The sequence below is a fragment of the Lycium barbarum genome, chromosome 8, assembly GCF_019175385.1.
Source record: "Lycium barbarum isolate Lr01 chromosome 8, ASM1917538v2, whole genome shotgun sequence".
Taxonomy (NCBI): domain Eukaryota; kingdom Viridiplantae; phylum Streptophyta; class Magnoliopsida; order Solanales; family Solanaceae; genus Lycium; species Lycium barbarum.
The window spans coordinates 107,111,134-107,138,289 of NC_083344.1; the positions used below are offsets into that span (position 1 = coordinate 107,111,134).

The 27,156-nt window shown below is 36.1% G+C and overlaps 1 protein-coding gene, 1 long non-coding RNA gene and 1 pseudogene across 2 annotated transcripts; 1 reads left to right on the top strand and 2 right to left on the bottom strand.

Moving 5' to 3' along the window:
* LOC132606570 (isoflavone reductase homolog) overlaps positions 1 to 23,485 on the bottom strand; it is a 28,665-nt pseudogene extending 5,180 nt beyond the window's left edge.
* On the top strand, positions 724 to 6,840 carry LOC132606571 (uncharacterized). Its single transcript, XM_060320143.1, has 2 exons — positions 724 to 2,195; positions 6,557 to 6,840. The coding sequence occupies exons 1-2, from the start codon at positions 1,767 to 1,769 to the stop codon at positions 6,635 to 6,637; spliced, it is 510 nt and encodes a 169-aa protein (XP_060176126.1). The 5' UTR covers positions 724 to 1,766; the 3' UTR covers positions 6,638 to 6,840.
* Positions 23,486 to 24,159: 674 nt separating the features above from the next.
* On the bottom strand, positions 24,160 to 25,750 carry LOC132605235 (uncharacterized). The gene is made up of 4 exons (XR_009569107.1): positions 25,524 to 25,750; positions 25,271 to 25,351; positions 24,590 to 24,629; positions 24,160 to 24,452 (listed from the first exon to the last, which is right to left on the bottom strand). It is a non-coding gene; the product is annotated as an uncharacterized LOC132605235 (long non-coding RNA).
* Positions 25,751 to 27,156: the final 1,406 nt, after the last annotated feature.

The window sequence follows — 27,156 nt, forward strand, 5'->3', positions numbered from 1 at the left end:
ATAGCCTACAAAGATTGGCATTTAGCAGAAGAAAAAAACATGTTAATGTCGGACCAAATTCACCAACGATTAAACAATGACAAACACAAAATCCTATGTCAGAGACACTTTTTTATTCCTTATTTCTTGTCTTTATTTCAATTTTTTATTCAAAAAGCTTATGTTGTATCATGCATTGCACAAAATAATTGAAGAAATTTAATACTATTTACTAGTAACCTTATTATAATATACTGAAGCTATCATGTACTGCATAAAAATTAGCAAATATACTAAAGAATGAGAAACAGAATCAACATATAGTGAAGAATCACTTTTTTAATTTAATGATACCCAGATAGTGTTTCTTGCTAAAATCTTACCATAATTGGGTATTTCACTATCATGAGATCTAATAATCATTATTGTAGAAGAAAAAATCAGCTTCTTCACTTGAGTTTTCTTGTTCCAGCAAATCAAAAGATTTTCATAGTGGCTAGGGTTTTTTTTTGGCGCGTATGGAATTGGGGGGAAGCCAACTGAGTTTATTAGTTTTTTCCAGATGGGTTTAAGAGTCACGTGAGTGTCACATGACCGTTACTTTTAAACGGTTCCGTTAGGGAGATAAAAAGTGCACCACTTTAGTAAAGTTAAGGGATTAAATATGCTCAAGTCATATTTAAGGGATCAAAATAAACCTACTCCCATAGATAAAGAGATCATTTTAGCCCTTTTCTCATAATCTATACAAGGACGTATATGAATTGCTTATATTCAAAATAATAGTATTCTTTTTCTTTTTGGTGAATTTTACACAACCAATAAGCATGAAAATATTTTTGGCATTCTCTCTCTAATGGTGCCGGCTTACGCTAGTTAATGTGCGCAGGTGAGTTAAACCATGGCTAAGGGGAAGGCAAAAGGTAGAGGACAAGCTCACATTCCAGAGCAAGAACAAGGTCGAGGTAAGGGACCTCTTGCAACATTTGTCATCTCTGTAGATGCGAAATCAACCTGGAAGTGAAGAGATTCCAGATCCAAATGCTTAAGTTACTGAAATGGCAGCTGGCCCTTCAGCGAGTAGTACTGAGGAGGCTATAAGAAGCTGATTCTCAGCCCCAAAACCCTGGAGGATCTGACATCTATGAGTGGATCTATGGTAAAAGAAGCTAATGGAACTGTGCAAGCTCCAGAGAAGAAAAAAGCAACTAAGGTACGGACTCAGTTTTTCTCACTCCAAGTGACCATGAAGAGGAAACCCCAATAGAGAATTGGGTGAATCTGTTAAAAAAAAAAAAAAAAAACAGGGCGGCATCACATGGTATGAAATTAAAGTTTATTCCTCCTCTAGTTGTTAATGGTGAAACTGTAGTTCAATTGTTTGAAGAAGATGTGAAAGTAGAAGAGGAGAAATGGAACTGTGCTTTAATTGCCTTTTTTTTCGGGAACGACCGGGATACAATGCTATGTCTCGGTATATCTCCCAGAATTGGGCAAATAATGTTGTTGATCTTGTACTGTATCTTCATGATGATGGGTATTATATAATTAAATTTCTGACTTTTGAAGATATGCATAAAGTACTGTATGCAGGGCCTTACATTATCAATAATAAGCCCATAAGTTTGAAGCCCTGGTCTGAGGATTTTGATCTCAGTTCTGTGTTCATGTCTGAAATTCCCCTATGGGTTAATTTTCCTAAGCTGCCATTGAACTGTTAGGGATATGGACCATAATGTAGAATTGTTAGTGCAATAGGTTCACCCTTATTTGCTGATGAGTGCACAATGCAACAAACAAAAATTTGCGGTGCTCGTATGCTAATTGAGGTGAATGTGACAAAACCCCTTCCCTCTGCTGTTATGGTTCGAGATCCCAATGGACAAATGATATGCCAAAGTGTAGAATATGAGTGGAAACCTGAATTTTGTCCTCAATGCCAAAAAGTGGGACATATATGCAAGGAGCAGTCACCTGCTCAAAAACCTGAACTAGTAAGGATAAGAAGACATAGGAAACAAGTTACTCAAGAATGGAAATCTAAAGGGGTTGTTATCCCAGAGGTAGTACAGAACACAAGTGTCCCTAATGCTCCACAGGGTAATGAGAATGTTGTAAACCAAAATGTGGTACAAGAAGTGGCACAAAATGAGAATAATGTAGCTAGTGCCTCCACAGGAAGGCAGGGGAAACAAACTGCTCCTAGAAATCCGCCGGTAAGTGCTACTACTTCAACTAGTCCTGAATTTAATCTTGCAAATTTTCATGTGCTGTCAATTGTGTTTACCAAAAAAGGATTTGAGATACTACATAAAGGGAAAAGTGTAGAAAGGTGGAACACCCCTAACAGTAAGGGTGGGTATGGTATGGTATATACCGAATTACCGATTATCATACCGAAACCAAAATTTTTATACCGTGGTTTTGGTATTGTGGTATATGGTACGGTATTTGATATGCACTTTTAAAAAGTTTGGTATTCAGTATTTATAAATAATATATCGAAATACCGAATACCATACCGAAGTATATAGTCACATATACAAGTCATATGTATTAGTATTTTAATACCAACAAATATATAAACACGTATTAGTACAAAATTAATTGTTTAAACGTTGGAATTTTGATTAGTCTATGTTAATTGAAATGCCCTTTTGTGTAATTGATTTACAAAGGGGATTAATTGTTCTTCTTTTGAATATATTTACATGTGTAAGGTGTTGGTACAATATAATTGAGAGGTTTCTTGAATAGCCGAAGTCGTAATTATCTATTATATAAGTATATGTAGGTCAAAGTCGAACAAACTATGGTTACCGATTTACCGTACTGAAAACTACCGAAACCGAACTTAAAAATACCGAACCATACCGAATTAATTTGGTATGGTAATGGTATAGTATGTTTAAAAACCGAAAACTGAAATTACAGTACCGAACTTTCCAATACTGTACCATGCCCACCCCTACCTAACAGTCTAATGACTTGGTTATTTTGGACTATTAGAGGAATAAATAAGAGGTATAAGCAGAAAGAGTTAAGAAATAGCTCAGAAATAAAAGGATAAGGCTAGCTAGTATGGTAAAAACAAGAGTAAAGGATTATAATATGGTAAAGAGACTGCACAATATTGCACCAGGTTGGAATATTCATACAAACTACCGGGAGGCAGTAAATGGTATGATATGGTTCATATAGGATCCTAATTGGTTTGAGATTACCCTTAAGCATAGAACAACTCAACTAGTGCACTGTTTGGTGAGAGATATAACCAACGATCATAGTTTCTTAATATATGTGATCTATGGTTTCAATACTATACAGCAAAGGAGGACACTGTGGAGTGACTTGAACACTCTAAGTCAAGGTATTTCCCAACCTTGGCTCTTAGCTGGTGACTTTAATACAATTTTGCCCCACAGGATAGGCAAGGTGGTAGTCCTATTATTCTGACTGAAGTACAAGATTTTGCTGATTGTATCCAACAAACTGCACTTCATGAATTACCTTGGCAGGGGGATCATCATACTTAGTCAAATAAACATATGGGATCAGACAGCATTGCTAGTAGAATTGATGGAGTTTTTGGCAACTTTGAATGGATGGTCACTTGGGGACAAGTAGTGACCATTTATGAGCTGCCTTACATCTCAGACCATGCTCCAATGATCACAAATCGGCAGCCTCATTAGGGCAGTTCTTTAATGTATGGGTTGAACATGGGGATTTTGAACAGATTATGGGGAGAGTATGGCAGCAGAGAATGAATAATCATAGAATGAAGGATGTGTGGATGAAGTAACAGAAGCTAAAGCCTGCACTGAGACAACTCAAAAATAATGAATTCAAGTTTATCAGAACTACGATTAATCTTGCAAGGCAAGAGTTAGTCCATGTTCAGGAGAAATTGTCATCACAGGCCAATGACTCACAGATCAACCAAGAGAAATTATCATCACAGGTCAATGACTCGCAGATCAACCAGGAGAAAAACTTCCTCCTTAACCTTAAGAAATGGTCACTGATAAAAGAGAGTGCTCTAAAGCAAAAACTAAGGGCTAGATGGATTAAGCTTGGGGATGCTAATAATAAGTATTTCTCAGCAATCAGTAAAGAGAGAAGTCATAGAAAACAGATCTTGGAGATCATCTCTCTTGCTAGTCTCAAAAGTAAAGAACCAAAGGAGATACAAGAGGAATTTGTTAGCTTTTACAAAAGTCTGATAGGAACTGCTACTAATTCATTGCCTGCTATTAATAAGCATATATCATATGGAAGTTTCCAACATTGAGTCAGCCACAAAAGCTTAGTTTATGTGCTGCAGTGAATGCTGAGAAGGTGTGTGATGCATTGCAGGCTATTGGTGATGATAAGGCACCATATATTGATGGTTATAATGCTTATTTCTTTAAAAAAAAATCCTGGAACACTATTAAGGATGATATTACTGCTGTTGTACTGGAATTTACCACTAGCATCCTTCATAAGCCATAAAACTGTACCAAAGTGCCCTTGGTTCCCAGAACCAGAAGGCCTGCCACTGTTAAAGAGTTTAGACCTATTGCCTATAGTTTTGTGCTTTATAAAATTAATAATCTCTAAATTATTGCAAGTAGGATTCTATTACACCTCGGAAAATTTTCCGTTGATGCACAATGAATATACCAATGAAGAGCACGAGTATACGGTATTTCAAAAAGTAAGGAATAACATTTGATGACCCTAATTAAGATTTCAAAGACGTTCGAGATAGGGGAAGAAAGTTTGCCAAGAGAAGGCAAGACATACGATAGGTATTGAAAAGGAATTGCGAGTAACAAGTTAACGAGGGTTTAATAATGCTTTGGAGAAGAGTTATAACGTACCTTAGATTGCTAATGAGGTGATAAACAAGTGCTAAGAAGGTCTCATAAGGATTGGAGATCAAACGAGTCGACAAAAATGAATTTCGGGAAACTAGGGATTATACGGCCAAACATACTGGCCGTATAAAACATACGGACCGTATGTTGGACCGTATAATCAGCCCAGATTGGCACCCCTCTCTGGACCAAATCTGCGGCCAAACATACGGTCAGTATAATTTATACGGATCGTATGTTGGTCCGTAGAAACTGGTTGGGACAGATATGTATTATTAATAAGGGATCCAAGTCTTATTTCATTTCATTTCCTTTCACACCCCTTCTCTCTAAAACATCTCTCTACACTTCTCCCATAAGAATTCAAGAGATATTATTGGTCAACAACATCAAACTAAGTGAATCAAGTGTAAGAAACTCATTAAAGTTCATTCAAGGCAAGGAATCCAAGTGAAGGTGAAACTAGAGTTTTGCTCAAGTGAGGTGTTTTCACCCAAGGTTCATCCCTACACCATCTAAGGTAAGATTTATGGTATTCCCATGTTGTTTAAAGTATTTGAAAGTTGAAACACTTGGATTGTAGAAGGATATAGAAAAATGGGTCATGAATGCGAAAATAGTGCCATTGTGAGTAATAGCTTGAATTGAGTCATGATTCTTGATGTGTTGTGATATGGTTATGTTATAAATGATGTTAAGAACATGGGATAGGCATTGTGTATGAATGAACATAGTCGTGTGTTATGACCATGGATATGTGTGATTGGAAGTGAATTGAGAAAAATAGATAATGTGGATAAATAAAGACTATTGTTATGATATTGTGAATGTATTATTGACGTTTGGGAGTTGATTTACGATATGGAGGAATGTCGTATAAATAAAGGAGATGTTGTCCAATTTTCTCTAGCCTTAGTTATGTATGTTAGCTATCGGTTTTCTAATGATAGTATAACTCTAATGAAGGTAGAAACGTGAGCATTGAAGGAGAACGTGCAAGTGATAAAATAGTTGAACGGAAAGGTATGTAAGGCTAACCCTTCTTTCATAAGGCATGGTTCTTTGGCCAAATATCTATCCTTCTATGAGCCTATAACGCTCTCCAAATGATTCTATCTTCAAAAAGCTACCAAGCTTATAATTCTTGATATGTATTACGATTGTACTAAATTCCTCATATGATGAATAATCCTATAAGAATAGATGTAATGAACGACGATAATGATGACGACGAGAATGGTAATGATGATAATGATGACGACGATAGTAGTGATAACAATAATGATGACGATGATAGTAGTGATAATGCTAAAGATGCCTATGAGCTTATATGTATGTGTGCCTATTATGAAACCCCGAGCTTATATGGCCGGGTAGAATATCTAGATGTATATACATAAATGACGATGCGCGCGCACCACTGCAGTTGGGTACAGATAACCCTGAGCCTTGGTAGGGCCAGGTATGTGTAACACTGAGCTTTGGTTGGCCAGGTATGTATGATCACCGAGCCTAACCATGGTCGGGTACGTGAAACACCGAACCGGAAAGTAAAGTAAGTGCTTATGACGATGGTACTTCTATCTCCCATTTTATGCTATTTCTTATGTTGCTTGTTATGCTTTTATATTGATATTGATCATGCTTTATATACTCAGTACATTCTTCGTACTGACGTCCTTTTGTTTGTGGACGCTGCGTCATGCCCGCAGGTGGCCAGGGAGACAGGCTTGATCCATAGCTATATTTCTCAGGGACTACATAGTGGAGCTTCATCTCATTCAAAGCTATAACTTTTGGTATTGATTCTTTTGTGTACATATTTATGGGCATAGCGGGGTCCTGTCCCGCCCATATGATATGACATACTTTCCTTAGAGGCTCATAGACATGTGTATATAGTTAGATGTGTTTGGCCTTGTCGACCTATATTTTGTATATCATTTTGTTAGCCTCGTTGGCTTATGTACATTGATATGGGCATAGTTGCAAATGATGATATAAATGCATTGATTGTCCAACGGGATTAGTACGATTGATGAGTAGAAAGCATGATTTATTATGTGGTTCATCTAGATGTAAATAAAAAGGTATGTTTAGAGGTGCCCGGGTGGGCTAGCACCGGGTGCCCGTCGCGGCCCTTCGGTTGAGTCGTGACAAAAGTGGTATTAGAGCAGTTCTGTCCGAGGGTGTGTCTACGAGTCGTGTCCAATAGAGTCTTGGTTATGGGTGTGTTGTGCGCCACACTTATAAATAAGAGGTTGCGGGTATTTTTAGGAATGAATGACCTTCTTTCTTCATAAGATCGTGCGATAGAGCTATGACATAAGAACTTTTTTTTCCTTAACAGTGTGCTATGTATTTCAGAGATGCCTGTAAAGAGAAAGGCTATAGCAGCCCAAAAGGGCAAGACAGTGGCAGAAAAGCGGGCTGAAAGAGCACCGCCAACAGTTGTAGAGGAAAGTGAGTCCCAGAATGCGGCTCAATCTCAGTCCTCCCAGTCAGTACCTATTTCTGAGGAGCGTGAGAGAGCCTCGGCCCCAGCTTCATCACCTCCGGCTCCTCCACCAGATGCTTCAGGACAAGATGTAAAAGAGGTCATTCATTTGCTTACTCAATTGGTTGCTGCCCAGACTCAGCGGCAAAGTACAGGGCAAGGTGATAGGGCTGTTAGTGCAAGGGCTCGTGACTTCATTAGCTTGAACCCTCCGAAATTCTTTGGATCAAAGCCGGATGAGGACCCTCAGAATTTTATTGATGGAATGTTGAGAACGCTTCGCTTGATACATGCTTCGGACACCGAATCGGTGGAATTAGCATCCTATAGATTGAGGGATGTTGCGGTTCATTGGTACACAGTTTGGATGGATTCACGGGGAGCCAATGCGCCTCCCCCGGTATGGCAAGAATTTGTTGATGCTTTCCTCCGACATTATTTGCCTCAAGAAGTTTGGCGAACTAGAGCCGATAAATTCTTGAATTTGATGCAAGGAAACATGAGTGCTATAGAGTATAGTATCCGCTTCAATTCTTTGGCTAGGTATGCTTCGGCCATGGTAGCGAATATGGGTGACCGAGTGCACCGATTTGTGAAAGGCCTAGGGCCACATTTGATGGATAGGTGCTTGACTACGTCCCTTCAGGACAATATGGATATTTCACGCATTCAGGCCCATGCTCAGAATTTAGAAGAAAGCCTACAATAGCAAGGAAGTGAGCATGAGCATGATAGGGGACATAACAAGAGGGCTAGATATTCGGGTCCGATAAGTGAGTTTAGAGGCTGGCATAGACAGTAGTTTTCTAGGCATTCAGGCCTTTCTATGACTAGTGCGCCTCCACGGTTTTCAGGCCAGAGATTCGATAGATCTACTCATTCCGGGCCGAGTCAGAGTTTTTCAGGATCTCAGTTCAGAGGTGATTCGGGTCAGGCGAGGCCACCGGTACCACGATATTCCCAGTGTGGGAAGTTACATTGGGGTCAGTGCCGATCGGGTTTGCTACTCATGTGGTTGATCAGGCCATATATGCGTGATTTCCCCTCAGTTGGTGGTAGAGGTAGGACCCAGCCTTCAGGGTCGGTAGCCGGATCTTCATCATCTGTATGCCCTATGGGGCCAGGTTCACATGCGCCAGTCGGCCATGGTAGAGGCAGAGGGAGAGTCCTCAGTTCTAGCGGTCCTTAGCACCATATTTATGCTTTGGCTGAACGCCAAGATCTTGAGTCTTCTCCTGATGTGGTCACAGGTATATTACCGGTATTTTCTCATGATGTATATGCTTTGATAGATCTGGGCTCCACATTGTCATATGTTACTCCGTATATTGCGTGTCGGTTTAGAGTCGAACCGGAGTCGATCAAACCTTTTGAGGTGTCTACACCTGTTAGTGAATCGGTAATAGCTAGCCGAGTATATAGAAAATTTATAGTTGTGGTTTGTGACCGTCGTACTATGATTGACTTGCATGAGTTAAAAATGGTAGACTTTGATGTTATTATGGGCATGGATTGGTTGGTTTCTTGCTATGCCAATGTCGATTGTACAATGAAAATGGTTCGTTTCTAAATTTCGGGAGAACCAGTTTTAGAATGGAAAGGGAATACTGCGTCACCAAAAAGTAGGTTTATTTCCTATCTAAAGGTAAGGAAAATGATCACAAAAGGTTGCATTTATCAGCTAGTGCGGGGTCAAGATGTAGAAGCTGAACCGCTGACTCTTCAGTCAGTTCCCGTAGTAATTGAATTTCCGGATGTGTTTCCGGAAGAGCTTCCAGGCCTTCCTCCCGAGCGGGAGATTGATTTTGCTATTGATGTGTTGCCAGACACTAAGCCTATATCTATTCCTTCTTATAGAATGGCTCCCGCAGAATTGAAAGAGTTGAAGGAACAATTGAAAGACTTGCTTGAGAAAGGCTTTATTAAGCCTAGTTCATCCCCGTGAGGAGCACCGGTATTGTTTGTCCGAAAAAAAGATGGCTTCTTGAGAATGTGCATTAACTATCGGCAATTGAATAAGGTGACGATTAAGAACAAATATCCTCTTCCGAGGATTGATGACTTATTTGACCAATTACAAGGTGCCAAATGGTTTTCCAAGATAGATTTGAGGTCCGGGTATCATCAAGTGAGAGTTAGGGAGAAAGATATCCCTAAGACAGCCTTCAGAACAAGATATGGTCATTTTGAATTTCGGGTAATGTCATTTGGGATAACTAATGCACCGGCAGTATTTATGGATTTGATGAACAACGTGTTCAGGCCCTTCCTAGATCTATTTGTGATTGTATTCATCGACGATATCTTGGTGTATTCTAGATCTGAGGCAGAACATGCGGAACATTTGCGTACTGTCCTTAGAATTCTTCAAACTCGAGAGCTATTCGCTAAATTTTCTAAGTGTGAGTTTTGGTTAAACTCCGTGACATTTTTGGGGCACATCGTTTCAGCCGATGGTATTCGGGTAGATAGCCAAAAGATTGAGGCCGTGAAGACTTGGCCAAGGCCCACAACTCCTACGGAGGTTCGTAGCTTTCTGGGTTTAGCAGGTTATTACAGGAGATTTGTTGAAGGTTTTTCTTCTATTTCTGCACCACTCACAAAGTTGACCCAGAAATCAGCTACGTTTCAATGGACAGATGCTTGTGAACGTAGTTTTCAAGAGCTAAAAGAGAGGTTGACTTCTGCCCCCGTTTTGGCACTTCCAGAGGGATTGGAAGGATATGTTGTTTATTGCGATGCTTCAGGCATTGGGCTAGGCTGTGTGTTGATGTAGTATGGTAAGGTGATTGCGTATGCTTCAAGGCAATTGCGAAAACATGAGAAAAATTACCCAACCCACGATCTAGAATTGGCTACAGTGATTCATGCATTAAAGATGTGGAGACATTATTTATATGGTGTCCATGTGGATATTTATACAGATCATAAGAGCCTTCAGTATATCTTCAAGCAGAAAGAGTTGAATTTGCGGCAACGACGATGGTTGGAATTGCTAAAAGATTATGATGTTGATATCTTATATCACCTCGGAAAGGCAAATGTTGTGGCTGATTCTTTTAGCCGTAGATCTATGGGAAGTTTGTATGATGTACGACCAGAGAAGAGAGAAATGGCTCGTGAGCTCCAGCAGTTAGCTAGCCTAGGAGTTCGAGTAGTGGACTCAGGTAGCAGGGGAACTACCATTCAGAATTCAGCAGTCTCGTCGCTAGTAGCGGAAGTGAAAGAGCGACAATACGAAGATTCCATGCTAATGCGTTACAGAGATACACTCCCTCAGAAGGAGGAGTCATCGTTTGAGATTTCAAGAGACGGAGTTCTTCGATGTCAAGGCAGATTATGTGTTCCTGACGTGGCAGGTTTACGCCACCAAATATTAAGAGAAACTCACTGTTCCCGTTATTTTGTCCACCCCGGAGCAACAAAAATGTACCATGATCTTAAGTTTATATATTGGTGGAATGAGATAAAGAAAAATATAGCGGAATTCGTAGCTCAATGTCCCAACTGTTAACAAGTGAAAATCGAGCACCAAAAGCCGGGCGGATTGCTACAAGCTATAGAAATCCCAACTTGGAAGTGGGAAGTGATTAACATGGATTTCATTACAGGCTTACCCCATTCTCGACGTAAGTATGATTCTATATGGGTGATTGTGGATAGACTCACGAAGTCAGCTTATTTCTTACCAGTTAGAACGACATATTTGGCGGAAGATTATGCAAAGCTTTATGTTAAAGAGATAGTGCGACTCCATGGTGTCCCAGCATCTATTATCTCTGATAGAGGGACTCGGTTTACAACTAATTTTTGGAAGTCCTTCCAAGAGGGTTTAGGGACCCAAGTGAGTCTTAGCACGGCATTTCACCCGCAGACTGATGGACAAGTTGAACGTACCATTCAGACTCTTGAGGATATTTACGGGCATGTATGATAGATTTTGGAGGTAATTGGATGATCACTTACCCCTTATTGAATTTGCTTATAATAATAGTTATCATTCTAGTATTCAAATGGCACCGTATGAGGCTTTATATGGGCGAAAGTGTAGATCCCCTATTGGGTGGTTCGAGGTAGGAGAGACTAAATTGATAGGGCCAGACTTGGTCCAGCAAGCCATAGAGAAAGTCAAGCTCATACAAGATCGGTTATTAGCAGCTCAAAGTCGTCAAAAGTACTATGCGGATAATCGTCGAAGGGACTTAGAATTCCAAGTGAAAGATTGGGTATTCTTAAAAGTGTCACCAATGAAGGGTGTAGTGAGATTTGGCAAAAAGGGGAAACTTAGTCCCCGATACATTGGGTCTTATGAGATTGTGCGCAAAGTAGGCAAAGTGGCCTATGAGTTAGATCTACCTCCTGATTTAGAGTCAGTTCACCTAGTTTTTCATGTTTCGATGCTTCATAAATATGTGGGAGATCCTGCTAGGATCGTGCCAGTAAATGATGTTCAAGTGACAGAAAAGCTGACTTATGAAGAGATACCCATTGTCATACTAGATATGCAAGTACGGAGGCTTAGAAATAAAGAAGTAGCCTCAGTTAAGGTTTTATGGAAAAAAACAATAAACGAGAAGAAATGACCTGGGAAGCGGAAGAAATTATGAGATCCAAGTACCCGCATTTATTTCAGCCCCTAGAAGAAATCCAAGACGAGACATCAAGATCATAAGGTATGTATGTTTTCTTTTTATGCATTTGGGTCGTGTGTGGCCAAATTCTATTGCTATTATGTTGTGGCCCTGTGAGGCATTGTTATTAAAGGCTGTTGTGACAGGATGGTAGTGCCATTTTACATGGGAAACTCTGGCGAAATTTTTATAGAATCCCCGACGACTTAACATTCGAGGACGAATGTTCTTAAGGGGGGAGAATGTTACACCTCGAAAATTTTTCCGTTGATGTACAGTGAATAGACCAATGAAGAGCACGAGTATACGGTATTTCAATAAGTAAGGAATAACATTTGATGACCCTAATTAAGATTTCAAAGACGTTCGAGATAAGGGAAGAAAGTTTGCCAAGAGAAGGCAAGGCATACGATAGGTATCGAAAAGGAATTGTGAGTAACAAGTTAACGAGGGTTTAATAATGCTTTGGAGAAGAGTTATAATGTCTCTTAGATTGCTAATGAGGTGATAAACAAGTGCTAAGAAGGTTCCATAAGGATTGGAGATCAAACGAGTCGACAAAAACGAATTTCGGGAAACTGGGGATTATACGGCCAAACATACTGGCCGTATAAAACATACGGACCGTATGTTGGACCGTATAATCAGCCCAGATTGGCACCCCTCTCTGGACCAAATCTACGGCCAGACATACGGTCAGTATAATTTATACGGATCGTATGTTGGTCTGTAGAAACTGGTCGGGACAGATATGTATTATTAATAAGGGATCCAAGTCTTATTTCATTTCATTTCCTTTCACACCCCTTCTCTCTAAAACATCTCTCTACACTTCTCCCACAAAAATTCAAGAGGTATTAGTGATCAACAACATCAAACTAAGTGAATCAAGTGTAAGAAACCCATTAAAGTTCATTCAAGGCAAGGAATCCGAGTGAAGGTGAAACTAGGGTTTTGCTCAAGTGAGGTGTTTTCACCCAAGGTTCATCCCTACACCATCTAAGGTAAGATTTATGGTATTCCCATGTTGTTTAAAGTATTTGAAAGTTGAAACACTTGGATTGTAGAAGGATATAGAAAAATGGGTCATGAATGCGGAAATAGTGCCATTATGAGTAATAGCTTGAATTGAGTCATGATTCTTGATGTGTTGTGATATGGTTATGTTATAAATGATGTTAAGAACATGGGATAGGCATTGTATATGAATGAACATAGTCGTGTGTTATGACCATGGATATGTGTGATTGGAAGTGAATTGAGAAAAATAGATAATGTGGATAAATAAAGACTATTGTTATGATATTGTGAATGTATTATTGACGTTTGGGAGTTGATTTACGATATGGAGGAATGTCGTATAAATAAAGGAGATGCTGTCCAATTTTCTCTAGCGTTAGTTATGTATGCTAGCTATCGGTTTTCTAATGATAGTATAACTCTAATGAAGGTAGAAACGTGAGCATTGAAGGAGAACGTGCAAGTGATAAAATAGTTGAACGGAAAGGTATGTAAGGCTAACCCTTCTTTCATAAGGCATGGTTCTTTGGCCAAATATCTATCCTTCTATGAGCCTATGACGCTCTCCAAATGATTCTATCTTCAAAAAGCTACCAAGCTTATAATTCTTGATATGTATTACGATTGTACTAAATTCCTCATATGATGAATAATCCTATAAGAATAGATGTAATAAACGACAATAATGATGACGACGAGAATGGTAATGATGATAATGATGACGACGATAGTAGTGATAACAATAATGATGACGATGATAGTAGTGATAATGCTAAAGATGTCTATGAGCTTATATGTATGTGTGCCTATTATGAAACCCCGAGCTTATATGGCTGGGTAGAATATATATAGACGTATATATATATATATATATATGACGATGCGCGCGCACCACTGCAGTTGGGTACAGATAACCCTGAGCCTTGGTAGGGCCAGGTATGTGTAACATTGAGCCTTGGTTGGCCAGGTATGTATGATCACCGAGCCTAACCATGGTTGGGTACGTGAAACACCGAACCTTCGTGGTCGGGTATGCTATGTAAATGATATGGATATGTATAGGATATGGATGTGTATATGATATGGATATGTATATGATATAGATATGAGTATGAATACGGATATGATACAAATACGAATAAGAATATGTATATGAATATGATTATGGATACGAATGTAAATGAGTACGGATACAGATACGGATGTATGTACACAATCACGCACTAGAAATGGTAAGTCCCTATGAAAGGCAAGTAAGTGCTTATGATGATGATACTTCTATCTCCCATCTTATGCTATTTCTTATGTTGCTTATTATGCTTCTATATTGATATTGATCATGCTTTACATACTCAATACATTCTTCGTACTGACGTCCTTTTGTTTGTGGACGCTGCGTCATGCCCGCAAGTGGCCAGGGAAACAAGCTTGATCCATAGCTATATTTCTCAGGGACTACATAGCGAAGCTGCATCTCATTCGGAGCTATAACTTTTGGTATTGATTCTTTTGTGTACATATTTATGGGCATAGCGGGGTCCTGTCCCGCCTATATGATATGACATACTCTCCTTAGAGGCTCGTAGACATGTGTATATAGTTAGATGTGTTTGGCCTTGTCGGCCTATATTTTGTATATCATTTTGTTAGCCTCGTTGGCTTATGTACATTGATGTGGGCATAGTTGCAAATGATGATATAAATGCATTGATTGTCCAACGGGATTAGTACGATTGATGAGTAGAAAGCATGATTTATTATGTGATTCACCTAGATGTAAATAAAAAGGTATGTTTAGAGGTGCCCGGGTGGGCTAGCACCGGGTGCCCGTCGCGGCCCTCCGGTTGGGTCGTGACAGATTCATGAGGTGATTGACTCTGTCATATGTGAGGCCCAAGCAGGATTTATGGTTGGTAGGAGAATATCAGATAATATCATTTTACCTCATGAGCTTGTTAAGGCTTATAGTAGGAAGAACATCTCAGGCACGTGTATGATAAAAATTGATTTGCAAAAGGCTTATGAATTTGTTGAATGGGTGTATCTGGAACAAGTGATGCAGGAATTGGGGTTTCCACATATGTTTTATTGGTTGGGTAATGGCTTGTGTCAAAACAATTAGTTACTCTATAATTGTGATTGGTGAATACACCTCTCCTTTTGAAGCAGCTAGGGGGCTAAGGCAAGGGGACCCTATGTTCCTATTTCTATTTGCCATTGCTATGGAATGCCTTAGTAGGAACCTTAATTGACTTGAAGAACTCCCCGGGGTTTAAATTTCACCCTCAATGTGCCAAACTTGGAGTCATCCACCTATATTTTGCTGATGACTTATTATTGTTTTGCAAAGGAGATCTTAACTCTGTCAAAGCCATGCAACAATGCTTCCAGGTCTTCTTAAAGGCTTTAGGGCTACAGGCTAATTTGGGTAAAAGTTATATATACTGTGGAAGGGTAAAACATGAGATACAAACTGCTATTATTCAGCATTTGGGGTACACTATCGGTTCTTTGCCTTTTAAATATCTTGGGATCCCCTTGTCCACTAAAAACTATTTATTATGCAACGGTTCCCCCTCATAGAGAAGATTACTGCTAAAATCTCCACATGGACATTAAAAAAAACTGTCATATGGGGGTAGAGTTCAACTGGTTCAGTCTATGTTATTTGGTGTTCAAGCATACAGGGCCCAACTGTTCCTTATCCCCTCCAAAGTACTGAAGTTGATAGATGGTAATTGTAGAAGTTACATTTGTGAGCTACATTGTCCTGTCTCAGCTGGCCGCCTAAATTTATTTAACTTACATAAATGGAATCAAGCAGCAGTGACAAGATTATGCTGGGACTTAGCTCACAAAGTAGACAAATTATGGATCAAATGGATTAATGCAATCTATATCAAGACCAGCAATTGAGGGATTATGCAATTCCTCAACAAGCAAGTTGGATGACTTGGAAGATTTTTGCTTCAAGAGACATAGTGCTTTAGCAAACTGACCCTCCCGGGAAAAATAAGAGTTTGATTAAATTTTACTATCTGACACTGTTGGGTGATCTACCAAGGGTTAGTTGGAAATGCTTGATGTTTGGTAACAAAGCACAACCAAAAGCTTGTTTCACAATGTGGTTGATGTTGCAGCAAAGATTCTTAACTGCTGATAGGCTGATTAAATGGGGAATTGCAGCTTCTCCAAATTGTAGCCTGTGTCAACAAGAACCCGAGTCAAATGAGCACCTCTTTGTGCACTGTCCAGAAGCCATAAATGTGTGATCTAGAGCATTGAGATGGAGAAAATTCCCATACTGTACTGCTACTAACTGGGACGATTTTATTCAATTGGGTACCAGACTTTCCAAGCGTAAAGCGCAACTGCCCGGTTCTTCAAGTTAACCTTTGCAGAATGCTCCTATGCAATTTGGATTGATAGGAATCAGAGAAGATATGAGAACAATAGTAAGGAAATGGAAGCTTTGGTCAAGGATGTGGCCTTCATAAGCACTGCCCGAGCTCCAGTTGGGCTCCAACAATTAGTTTGTAGTTTACAATTCTTGATGCTAGCTGTATCTTGTAACTTGGTGTAGTGTTAATGTGTTTGAGATAGACCTTAGCAAGCTGTGTTGTCTTAGCTAGTTTTGTAATGTTTCACTGGTAAATAATAAAAGTTTGATAGTTAACAAAAAAAAAAGCATGAAAAAAAGGAAATAATGAAACAAAAAAGACAATCCGATTTAGGAATGAAAAAAACGGAAAAACAAAACTGAATAAAAAATATATAATCAAACCATGTACTCCCTCCGTCCCAAAAAGATTGTCTTCCTTTCCTTTTTTAGTCTGTTAAAAAAAGATTGACTCCTTTCTATATATAGAAACAAATTAACTTTATGAGATGATTTATAGCCACACAAATATCTAAGACTTGTTTTGGACCACAGATTTCAAAAGTCTTTCTTTGTTTCTTAATATTTATGTTAAATCAAACTAAGACAATCTTTTTTGGACGGAGGGAGTATAAGATAAGTTATTCATAACTCTAAGATGGAATTTTCTATAATCAATGAATAGGTTCTTGATGATAGGCTATAAAGACGGGTTTTTAGCTATATGTTGCCTCTTATTTACTACACTTTAATCGTTTTTGAGCTATAATGTTACTATTTTATACTTATTACGTGTGTTTTCTTGTGTAGGACTTGTTCCCGAGCAAATGAGCATTTCTGGAGCTTAAATGGAGGTTTTGGCACTTTGAAGTCCAAGTAGAAATCCAACGAATAAATCGGGAACAAGTTTGGGTTTCGAGGACCGAATATACATGTGAAAAAATAAAGAAACTAGAGGACATTGCAAGGATTCCTGGCGCGACGCGGCCACGCAGCGCCTGCACCTTTTCCCTGCAGCATTGCCAAAAATCTCAAGTTCTAAAAATATGGTCTGCAGCCCCGTCTGGTGTGACGCCCTGCGTGACATGGTAGGCTAATTTCGGGTTGCTTTCGATTTTTTGATTTTTTAGCTGTATTTTGGTTTGAGCACTTTCGAGGTATCCTATAAATATATGAAAAATAAATTTTTGAAGGGACTTTTGACCTAAGAGGCATTGGAGGTGCATAGAAGAGTTCAAACATCTGGATTCATTACTTTCCATCCCGATTCGATTCAATACGGAAGTTTGGATCAATTTTCAGTTGTAATATTTTCTAGTTCTATTTCTTCTATATCCTTTTATTCTATTATGGAGTTGTTTCTTATAGGATTTTAACAAACATGATGTATTGATTGACATTTTATATTTGATTCTTGTTTTATTGCTTGAATTCGTTAATGGAGTTTTGAATTGAGTTGTAGAGTTATTTACTATTTTATTTAATCGAAAGAGGAATAGTGGTGAATATTTTTGCATTATTTTGGTTGGTTTTAATTAGTGATTCTTCTAAGTAATCGAAAGAGCTTCTTAAATTATTGGTTGAGCCAAGTTAGGAAAATATTTGAGAGACATTTTCCTTGAGACTAAACCCATAATGTTTTCTGGCATATGTTCACAGGACTTTCCATTAGTCTTGAACTTATGGATAGTAGTTTTATTTGATTCTTGAGATATGTGTCATATGAATTATCTTAATATAAATGCAATTTAGCTCATTATTGAGTGATTTTGTGGAGTAATCGGAAGAGTCTCTTGAATAATTGATCTTGGGTTATAAGTTGACGATATTTGTGAGAAGTCATTTGAAGATCATTTCTATTCATAGTTTTTGCACATTCTCAGGGCTTGAATTAGTTTAATTTTTGGAATTTGAATAAATAATCGGAAGAGGTTTATCAGAATTCTTGAGTAAACTAATTACTTGAATTCAAAAGACTCAATAAATATTTGAAGAGAATAATAAAACGAATCGGAGCTAATTGCTAAAATCTTGCATTTGTCTTGTCTACTACCCTTACTTCTTATATTAATAGTAATTGTTGCTCTCATCTCTAGTTATATTTGTAGTTGATAACCGTGGTTTATAACCACAATAACTCAAGTTTTGATCAACTGCATAATACTAAGCAAGTATTTTTTGAGTAATTGTTTGTACCAATCTATGTGGAGACGATCTAAATACTATACTATCTTTGACTAACGAAGCGCTTAAATTATACTGTATTTTGTGCTCGTCACTCTTAAACCCAATTGTATGACTTAAAGTTGATTACAACATGTTACTACAGCTTATTTGAGTTAATTAATAACTTACCAATATTTCACTAACGGCCGAGAGAGGCATATTAATTAGGATTTAAAGTACCTGACATAGAATAGGCGCTTATTGTTGGAAAATATAAACCAAGAACACAAAAAATATATGAAGAAGAATGCAAAGATGAGATTTGACAATATGAACAACGAACTCATAATTAAATGCTTGAAACACATACGAAACGTTTTTCTGGAAATGATGTTTGCTCCATCTCCTTTGTAAGATTGTTACGGAATCGTACGCGCATAGTTTTAGTGGATATGACAAGCTTATGAATTTCTGCACTAAGCAAATAGTGAAGAAATTCTATTCTAAAGCAAGAACTATGGGACTTTGATCTTTGAAATTAGAGAAAAAGTTATTTTGCAATGAGAAGAAAGTTACTCTGTAAAAGTTAATGTTGAAATCTAAAGAATTTGGATTTAAATAGAATTGGTGAGGTAACTGGTAACCGAATTATGAAATGATACAACCCTTCATTTAGTAGACACTTTTTCATGTAAAATACTATTATCAATTTTATTTAAACAAATTTTCAACAATCTCCCACTTGTTTAAATATAAACTAGGACACAAAGATTAAGTTATGTTCACACATAGAGTAATGTATCCTTCGATTTGAACATTACGTTAGTACAATGTCACAAGACGAAATCGAAATCTTATGTAGCATAATTGCTTTGACCATGTTATTCCTTGTGATAACATCGGTGACATTGTACACATAAACATTTTATTTTTTGCTTTCCACTCAAACATACTTAGCACTTTTATGGCCATGTGCTATCCATAAGTCAAGAACATTTATGAGAGTATCACTCAATTGAAGTGACACCACTTCTATGTTCATATAGGTGAAGTTATTTCAGTCACTTTGTTGCATTTGAGACATTTGTTCTTTGAACTGAACTTCATTAAGAGTACAAGAACTCAATCCTTTAATCTGTGACAACCAGTACTAGTATTTAAGTACTGAAACATCCACGTATCAATGACTTATTGTTACCCTATGAACCCATAACTACTCATTTCATAGTGTTGGGTAGGATTGTCATTATTGGTGGACCTGATTAAGGATTTTAAACATAATCAAACTTGAAGTTGTATTCATCAACTTCCTTTTAAGAAATTTAGTAAATAGATTAGCTAAATTCTTTTGACTCCACCAATGCGATAGAAAATTATTCCATCTTGAATTAACTTTTAACTTTTTCACATAATTATGTCAAAGACTTATGCGTTTTGACTCCCATTATATAATCTGTATATGTTCTAGCTGGAACAACTTGACTATCACAAAATTGAGCTCATATTTTGCAAAACTAATGATTTAAAAAAAAAAAAATCCTCAACTACGCAACTCCTTTCCTTGCTCTACTAATGCAAGTTTATTTCTTGGTTTCTAGAAATTGCACTCCCTCCCAAAGTAAATGACATATCATGTGATAAGTTTATTTTCTCACATACTCGATATCCAACTTGCACTGGTATATCCTTATAAAATACTATGAGACTTAGAGTTTCTTAAATTCTTTAGTCTTTTTAAAAAATAAATAAATCAAGAACTCGACTAGTGGCCATTTCAATAGCACTTGTTTACACAAGTTAAGTCACAATTCTTCCATCATTATTAGTTAATTTGATTTAGGATTAACTGAAAAGGCTTAAATATGCCATCGAACTATTGGAAATGGTTCATTTATGCCATCACCATTACCAAAATGACTCATTCATGCCATTTTCATTAACGCCAATTTTATAGTACTAGATATGACACGTGGCCTTCAATTAGAGGTCTACGTCGTTTAATTAAATCAGCCAATTTTAAATCTCAAATTAATAAAAAATTTGACCCATACACCCGACCCACCCACAATCATCTAGTTGGAGGTCACGTATCATATCTGGTATTGTAAAATCAGCGTTAATGAAAAGTGGCATGGATGAGTCATTTTGGTAACGGCGATGACATAAATGAACCAAACTATTGATGAGTGGCATAAGTGAGTCATTTTTGATAGGTCGATGGCATAAATGAGCCAAACTATTGACGAGTAGCATAATTGAGCCATTTTCGATAGTTCGATGACATATTTGAGCCTTTTTCGTAGGATAAAATAGGGTATTAATCTCTTTTATGTTAAGTGACTAAATAAATTTAGTAGCACTTTTTCAATTTAAGGAGATGGACTCAATACATAACACCCACTATTTTTTAAACTTGATAAACAATATATATAATCAGCTTTTCAAGATGCTTCTTTTCGAATGTGGAAGATAGAAACCTCATCGTTTCTATTATGTTAACATATCATCAATATATATAGAGCTAACACAAAATAATTACTCTTATATGTGTCAATATCCACCAGATTATATCTAAGTTCTTCCAATTATATTAGATACGTACTCATTCTAATGTTGTCTTTTAAATATCACATGCCAAACACCCCCAAACTTTGAACATATCAAGTGACTCAATTCATTTAACTCATGTTCTCTATATCTCAAACTCTTATGACAACTTTCAAGCATAGACATGTACTTTTAAACAATGTAATATTTCACATCATCCTACCACTTGAAAGTAAACTTCACATATGATCTTTATGCAAGAATAATGAATAACAATGATCACATAAGAATGTCATTTTAAAATTAGCAAGCATTTGAAGATTATCATAGGTGTATCTACCCCTAACATTTATGAAAATAAATTCACGAAGGGTTGAAATTATATAAAAAAAATAATAAATAGAATTAAGAAAGTAAGAATTTTGACACTTTCTTCCCGATCATTGCTTTGCTTTGATCACTATTAATGCAGTGTTACTCTAGTTGAGCCATGCCAAACCTTCTCTGACTCCAGTCTTGTATCTCTTCTTGAAGAGATGCATGTTTATGCCATTAGCAATTATCAAACATGGGTTCTTTGGCTTGCACTCTCCCCAAAATCCATAAAAGACACATCTTCATTTAAAATACTTATGATTAATTTTATTTAAACAAAATTCCAAACACTTATATGTATATTTCTGAGAAAAAGGCAACGAGTGCAGCAAAACAACACAAATGATGCACGAAAAAGCCAATAACCACATCACCTCCTTTTATCTCAGGTTTACAATAACATACGCAGTGTATTCTCATAAGTGGGGTCTAGAGAGGGTAGGATGTACGAAGACTAAACCCTATCTTTGTGGGGTAGAAAAGTTATTTTCAATAGACCCTTGGCTCAAAAGAAAAGACAAAGATGTGAAGCATGATATCAAGAAAAATATGACAATAAAATAGCAAGATAAAAAACAAATGGGGCAACATATAGTAATACACATTGAAGAAAAAAACTACGCGGTTACTAACTAATAATAGTACTAATAAGGAGACCACTCGGCTACCTACTAACTTTCTAGCCTAATCCTCGACCTTCCCAACTTTCTATCTAGTGTCATGTCGTAAGCTAAAAGTGTGTCATGCCCTGTCTAATCACCTCATCGGCTCCTCCTAATTCTTTTAACTCAATTTTACGTAAATGATGAAACAAAATGATTTACCTTGACATTGCCAGCTTCCTTGATAGCAGCAATGATCTTAACCTGATCAGCTAAAAGGGCATGACCGACAGTAGAAATCACAACATCCACCTGTTTTATTGCCTTCACCAAACTCTCATGATCATATAAATCTCCCTGCATTTCACCACCAATTAATCCTCATTTTATCAACTGAAACCATTCTCCCGAAAACAGATAAAACGGTGAAAAATACTAACAAATCAAAATGAACGTAAAAACAACACTGATCACACCAACCTTTTTCTCAAACATAGTTGAGAATATTTAAAGATATATATTTATATTATATTAAGTCCGATTCCATTGTCACAGTACATTATTATATCCACCAGGTTCAAAAATTAGATTCACCTCTAATTTGAACTGAACAAATTATATGTGCATGGGCGATGGTTACACTGGAAATCTTGAAGGTACAAACGGATTGGGTTACACAGTGCATAATTCTCAGAAACAGAGTGAACGTAAATTAAGAAAGGAATTTAAGAAATGATAGAAAAACATCAGAATTTAAGGAATTTAGTCTGAACACATAAATATTGAAAAGTGCAGTTCTGAATATACTTAAATTTAAATCCTGAAACTGTTATGTTTGCCCTGAATTCCTACCTTATTTGTAATCTACCATAATTGTGTTTTACCTCAAAAAGGTTTACTTGCTAGAAAAGAGTTTATTTGTGGAAATGATCTATCATTTTTCTTGTAGGAAAGTTTTGGACGTTTATAAATAGAAATCTTTTCTTCTCACAAATAATGCAATACAATCCACAATGTAATCGTTTAGACTTTTCTCTCAAAAGATTTTATGCTTTTATATTAGTTTTTTATATGTAGATTAATTGACCAAGCCATATTAGAACATTATGTTTCTTTTAATATGTTCTTCTTTATTGTCTGATTTATTATCGATAAATGTTTCCAATTATTAGCTTCCGCGTGACTTTCTTGTTATTTCGATCCCAACAGAAATAACTGCAAAAGAAAAATGAGTGTACATACATGGACGAAGGTGACACCAAAAGTCTTGAAAGTATGGATAAGTTTGGTTTTGGTAGGATTGGAAAGAGTAGATTCTCTGATCAAGACAAGGTGTCGTGACCAGCTTTAGCACTTGCTTCCACAATGAACTTTCCAATGTAACCAGTACCTCCGTTGAAAAGAATCTTACTCTTTCCGGCCATTGAATCGGTCACTACAACATTACACATATATAGCTACGAAATATAGCGTAGCTAAACATGAAAATTTCTGTAGATAAACACTTTAGCTACAATATTTTTTTCCGTAGCATTTGTAGCAAAATGTAGCGTAGCTAAAGGTTAACTACAGACTTTACATGGTTCGTGGCTAAGGACTAATACTTATTGCTGCGAATATTTTTGTGTCGTAGCTGTGATGGTAAAACTTTTTTGCCACGAAATATATACTTATAGCAAGTAATCGTATTCTTTTGTCATGACAGATAAAAGTTGTAGTTGTCTTCATATTGTAGCCACAAAGTGTTTTATTGTAGCAAATTTTTTGATTTGTTTGCCACGCAAACACATGTTTTGTCGCTATTTATACAGCTTAATCTCATGGCAGTATTATTCGTATTTAGCTACGAATAAAAAAATTAATAGCTATGAGTAAAAGAATTTGCCACAAATATTTTTCTGTTGTAGCTAAGAATCCATACCATTTGCCATGAAATATATGGAATTATAGCTAAAGTTTTTTTGCATTTTGCTACGGAAAGTAAAAATGTCTTGCTATGTTCTTGTTACGTAGCAATTACATATACCTTTAGCTACGAATTCAAAAACTTCTTGTTACGTAGCAATTATATATACCTTTAGCTATGAATTCAAAAATTTATTGCTACAAACTGAAGAATTTGCCACAAGCATTGTTAGTTTTGAGAACTTAATAATGCAGCTAACAGAATTCAAAAGTTTTTAGATTCCAAAACATGTTTCAAGTTACACATAATTTTAAATTTCAATTAAAATACATTCACAATACAGAATTCCTCTATAACACCATCTTCTTTGAGATCTAGAGTCTCATAGTCTTCTTCTTTCTCTCCGCTCAGGGTCTCCAAGTGTACCTTAGCTGGATCAACATCGATTTTAGCTTGTCATTTCTGCTCTAATTCCATAAATTTACCTATCAGTAGTAAAGTATTTTAACATCAGAAAGCAGAAACAATACATACATATATATATATATATATATATATATATATATATATATATATATATATATATATATATAAAACCATTGCAATAATCAGTAAAACTCACAGGTAAAATCTTTTTCCTCTTAGTCTTCAATTCCTCCCTCCTTTGACAGATTTCCCAACAAAGAGAATACAAAAATTAGCCAACTTAAAAATACAAGTATCAAATCACAAGCTCAAATTGTCATTATTCAATATTGCAGGATTTTAACGTTTTCTTCCTTTGTCCAATTCTGTATTAGTCATGTAAAAATGATTTCAAAAGTTAGCAATAGTTACTGTTTCTTTTGAAGTAGTGACCATTGTCCTAAAATGAATTCATAATTAATGTAGAATTGAAAATTTTACCATTCTAGAGTAATTAATATAAATCTGTTACACTAGTACTACTAAATGATTGTTGTTAAAAAAGATGGTCCATAACAACAAAGTCTATAATATCACGGAGTATGAATTTTAAGAGATATTGTACCCATTATATAGCCACATCTTTTTCAATGAAGTTGGAGTGAGTTCTTTTTCCTTATGGGTATGACACAAAATCTTTAAAAAAAAAAAAAAAACTCAAAAAATAAAGTACACAATTCAATTACAAAAAATATGCTTCCTGTTTTTGTACATAACATTTGTTAATCAATTAAAATTCTCTAAAAGCAATGATGAATGAGACAAGTAGCAATATATATATATATATATATATATATACACACAGAGTGTAACAAAATGGTATGTCAAAGATAAGGACCTTAAGAACCTGTGTAGTCCAAAAGCATAGTAAGAGTAATTTAGTCGTTGAGCTATATGAATCCGCTATAAAGCCTCGAATCTGTAAGAAGACAAATAGAGAAAACATCAGATGTTGGAGTAACCCAATTCCGTTTGACAATCTAAGAACAAGAAAAGTGAGAAATTTTAAATTAAGATTAAAATTTGCAATAATAAAAAAAAGTAAAGGTTGAAATTGGAGATTGAGACAGAGGAGAAGAAGAAGACGGAACCTTTCTTCTGGGGATATTAGGTTGATTCACATGAGTAATTAATGAGAAATTTTCCTTCTCTATAAATGATTGATTTTGAAAGCTTTAGGCTTGTAGGGTTTTTGATTTTCTAATCTTACTGTTCAATCTAATAGATGAAGAAGGCTATAATTTAGGCACAAAAATTTTAGACCGAAATAATTAGGAGGGAATTCCTTTTTTTCCAAGTCTTGAATTTGTGAATTCATGTTTCCCCCTAATAATTATAACAATAAAAAGAAGTTTTGGTAAGAAATCTCATAATAAAATACGTTGCTATACATTCCATATATAGTAATTAGATTTTTTCCATTTTATTTTATAACTTATTAATCAACATTACTTAATTTGATATAAATTACGGTATATAGATACCCTTCTATATTAACTATACCAAATTATTAATCCTTAGTTCAACTACTTATAATTTTACGCCAATCATTAAGTAATTGAATTAGTAGTAGGTCATAAAGTTAATTAGGTATAGTCATCTATTTATTTAAATTATATTTGAATCTTACGAGTAAGACCCTGCAAAATTGAGTCGAGTCAAATGATGAACACCACTAGTTACACTAAATTGATAAATATTTTCTTATAGATTATGTCTGAGTCAAATAACATGAATTCTCGAAACACTTGATCGGGATGAAGCTTGAGTGAGATTTAGTGGAATTTTATTTAAATTCGATATAATTAGTTAATCAAAAGTAATTAGATATAATCACCTTTCTATTTAAATTATATTTGAACCTTACAAGTAAGATCATGTAAAATTAAATCGAGTCGAATGATGAACACATCTAATTAAACTAGATCGATAAGGGTATTGTTCCAATAAATCATGTCCGAGTCAAATAATAATTCTCAAAATTCTTAATCAGGGTGAAGCTTGAGTTAGACTTATTGCAATTTTGTTTGAATTTGATATGATTAGTTAATCGAAGTCAATATAATCACTTATTTATTTAAGTAATATTGAAACTTACAAGCTATAAAATTGAATTGAATCGAATGATTAACACCTCTAATTACACTAGATCGATAAATGGATTATTCTAGTCGAACAAGTCTAAGTCGGTTACCAATTCTGGAAGCTCTTGATCAAGATGAAGCTTCAGTGGGACTTAGTTAAGTTTTATTTAAGTTCGATATAATTAGTTAATCAAAATTAATTAGATATAATCACCTATTTAGTGAAAGCATTTTTAAAACTTACCTGTAAAATTAAATCGGGTCGAATGATGAACACCTCTAATTACACTAGATTAATAAATGCATTGTTCTGATAGATCATGTCCGAGTCGAATAACATGAATTCTCGGAACACTTGATCAAGATGAAGCTTGAGTAGACTTAGTGAAATTTTGTTCAAATTCGATATTAATTAATCAAAAGTAATTAAATATAGTCACCTCTTTATTGAAAATTTATTTGAAACTTACAAGTAAGATCTTGCATAATTAAATCGAGTCGATTGATGAACACATCTAATTACAGTAGATCGATAAAGGTATTATTCCAATGTCCGAATTAAATAACATTTTTCGAAACGCTTGATCAGGATGAAGCTTGAGTGAGACTTATTGAAGTTTTGTTAAATTTGATATATATT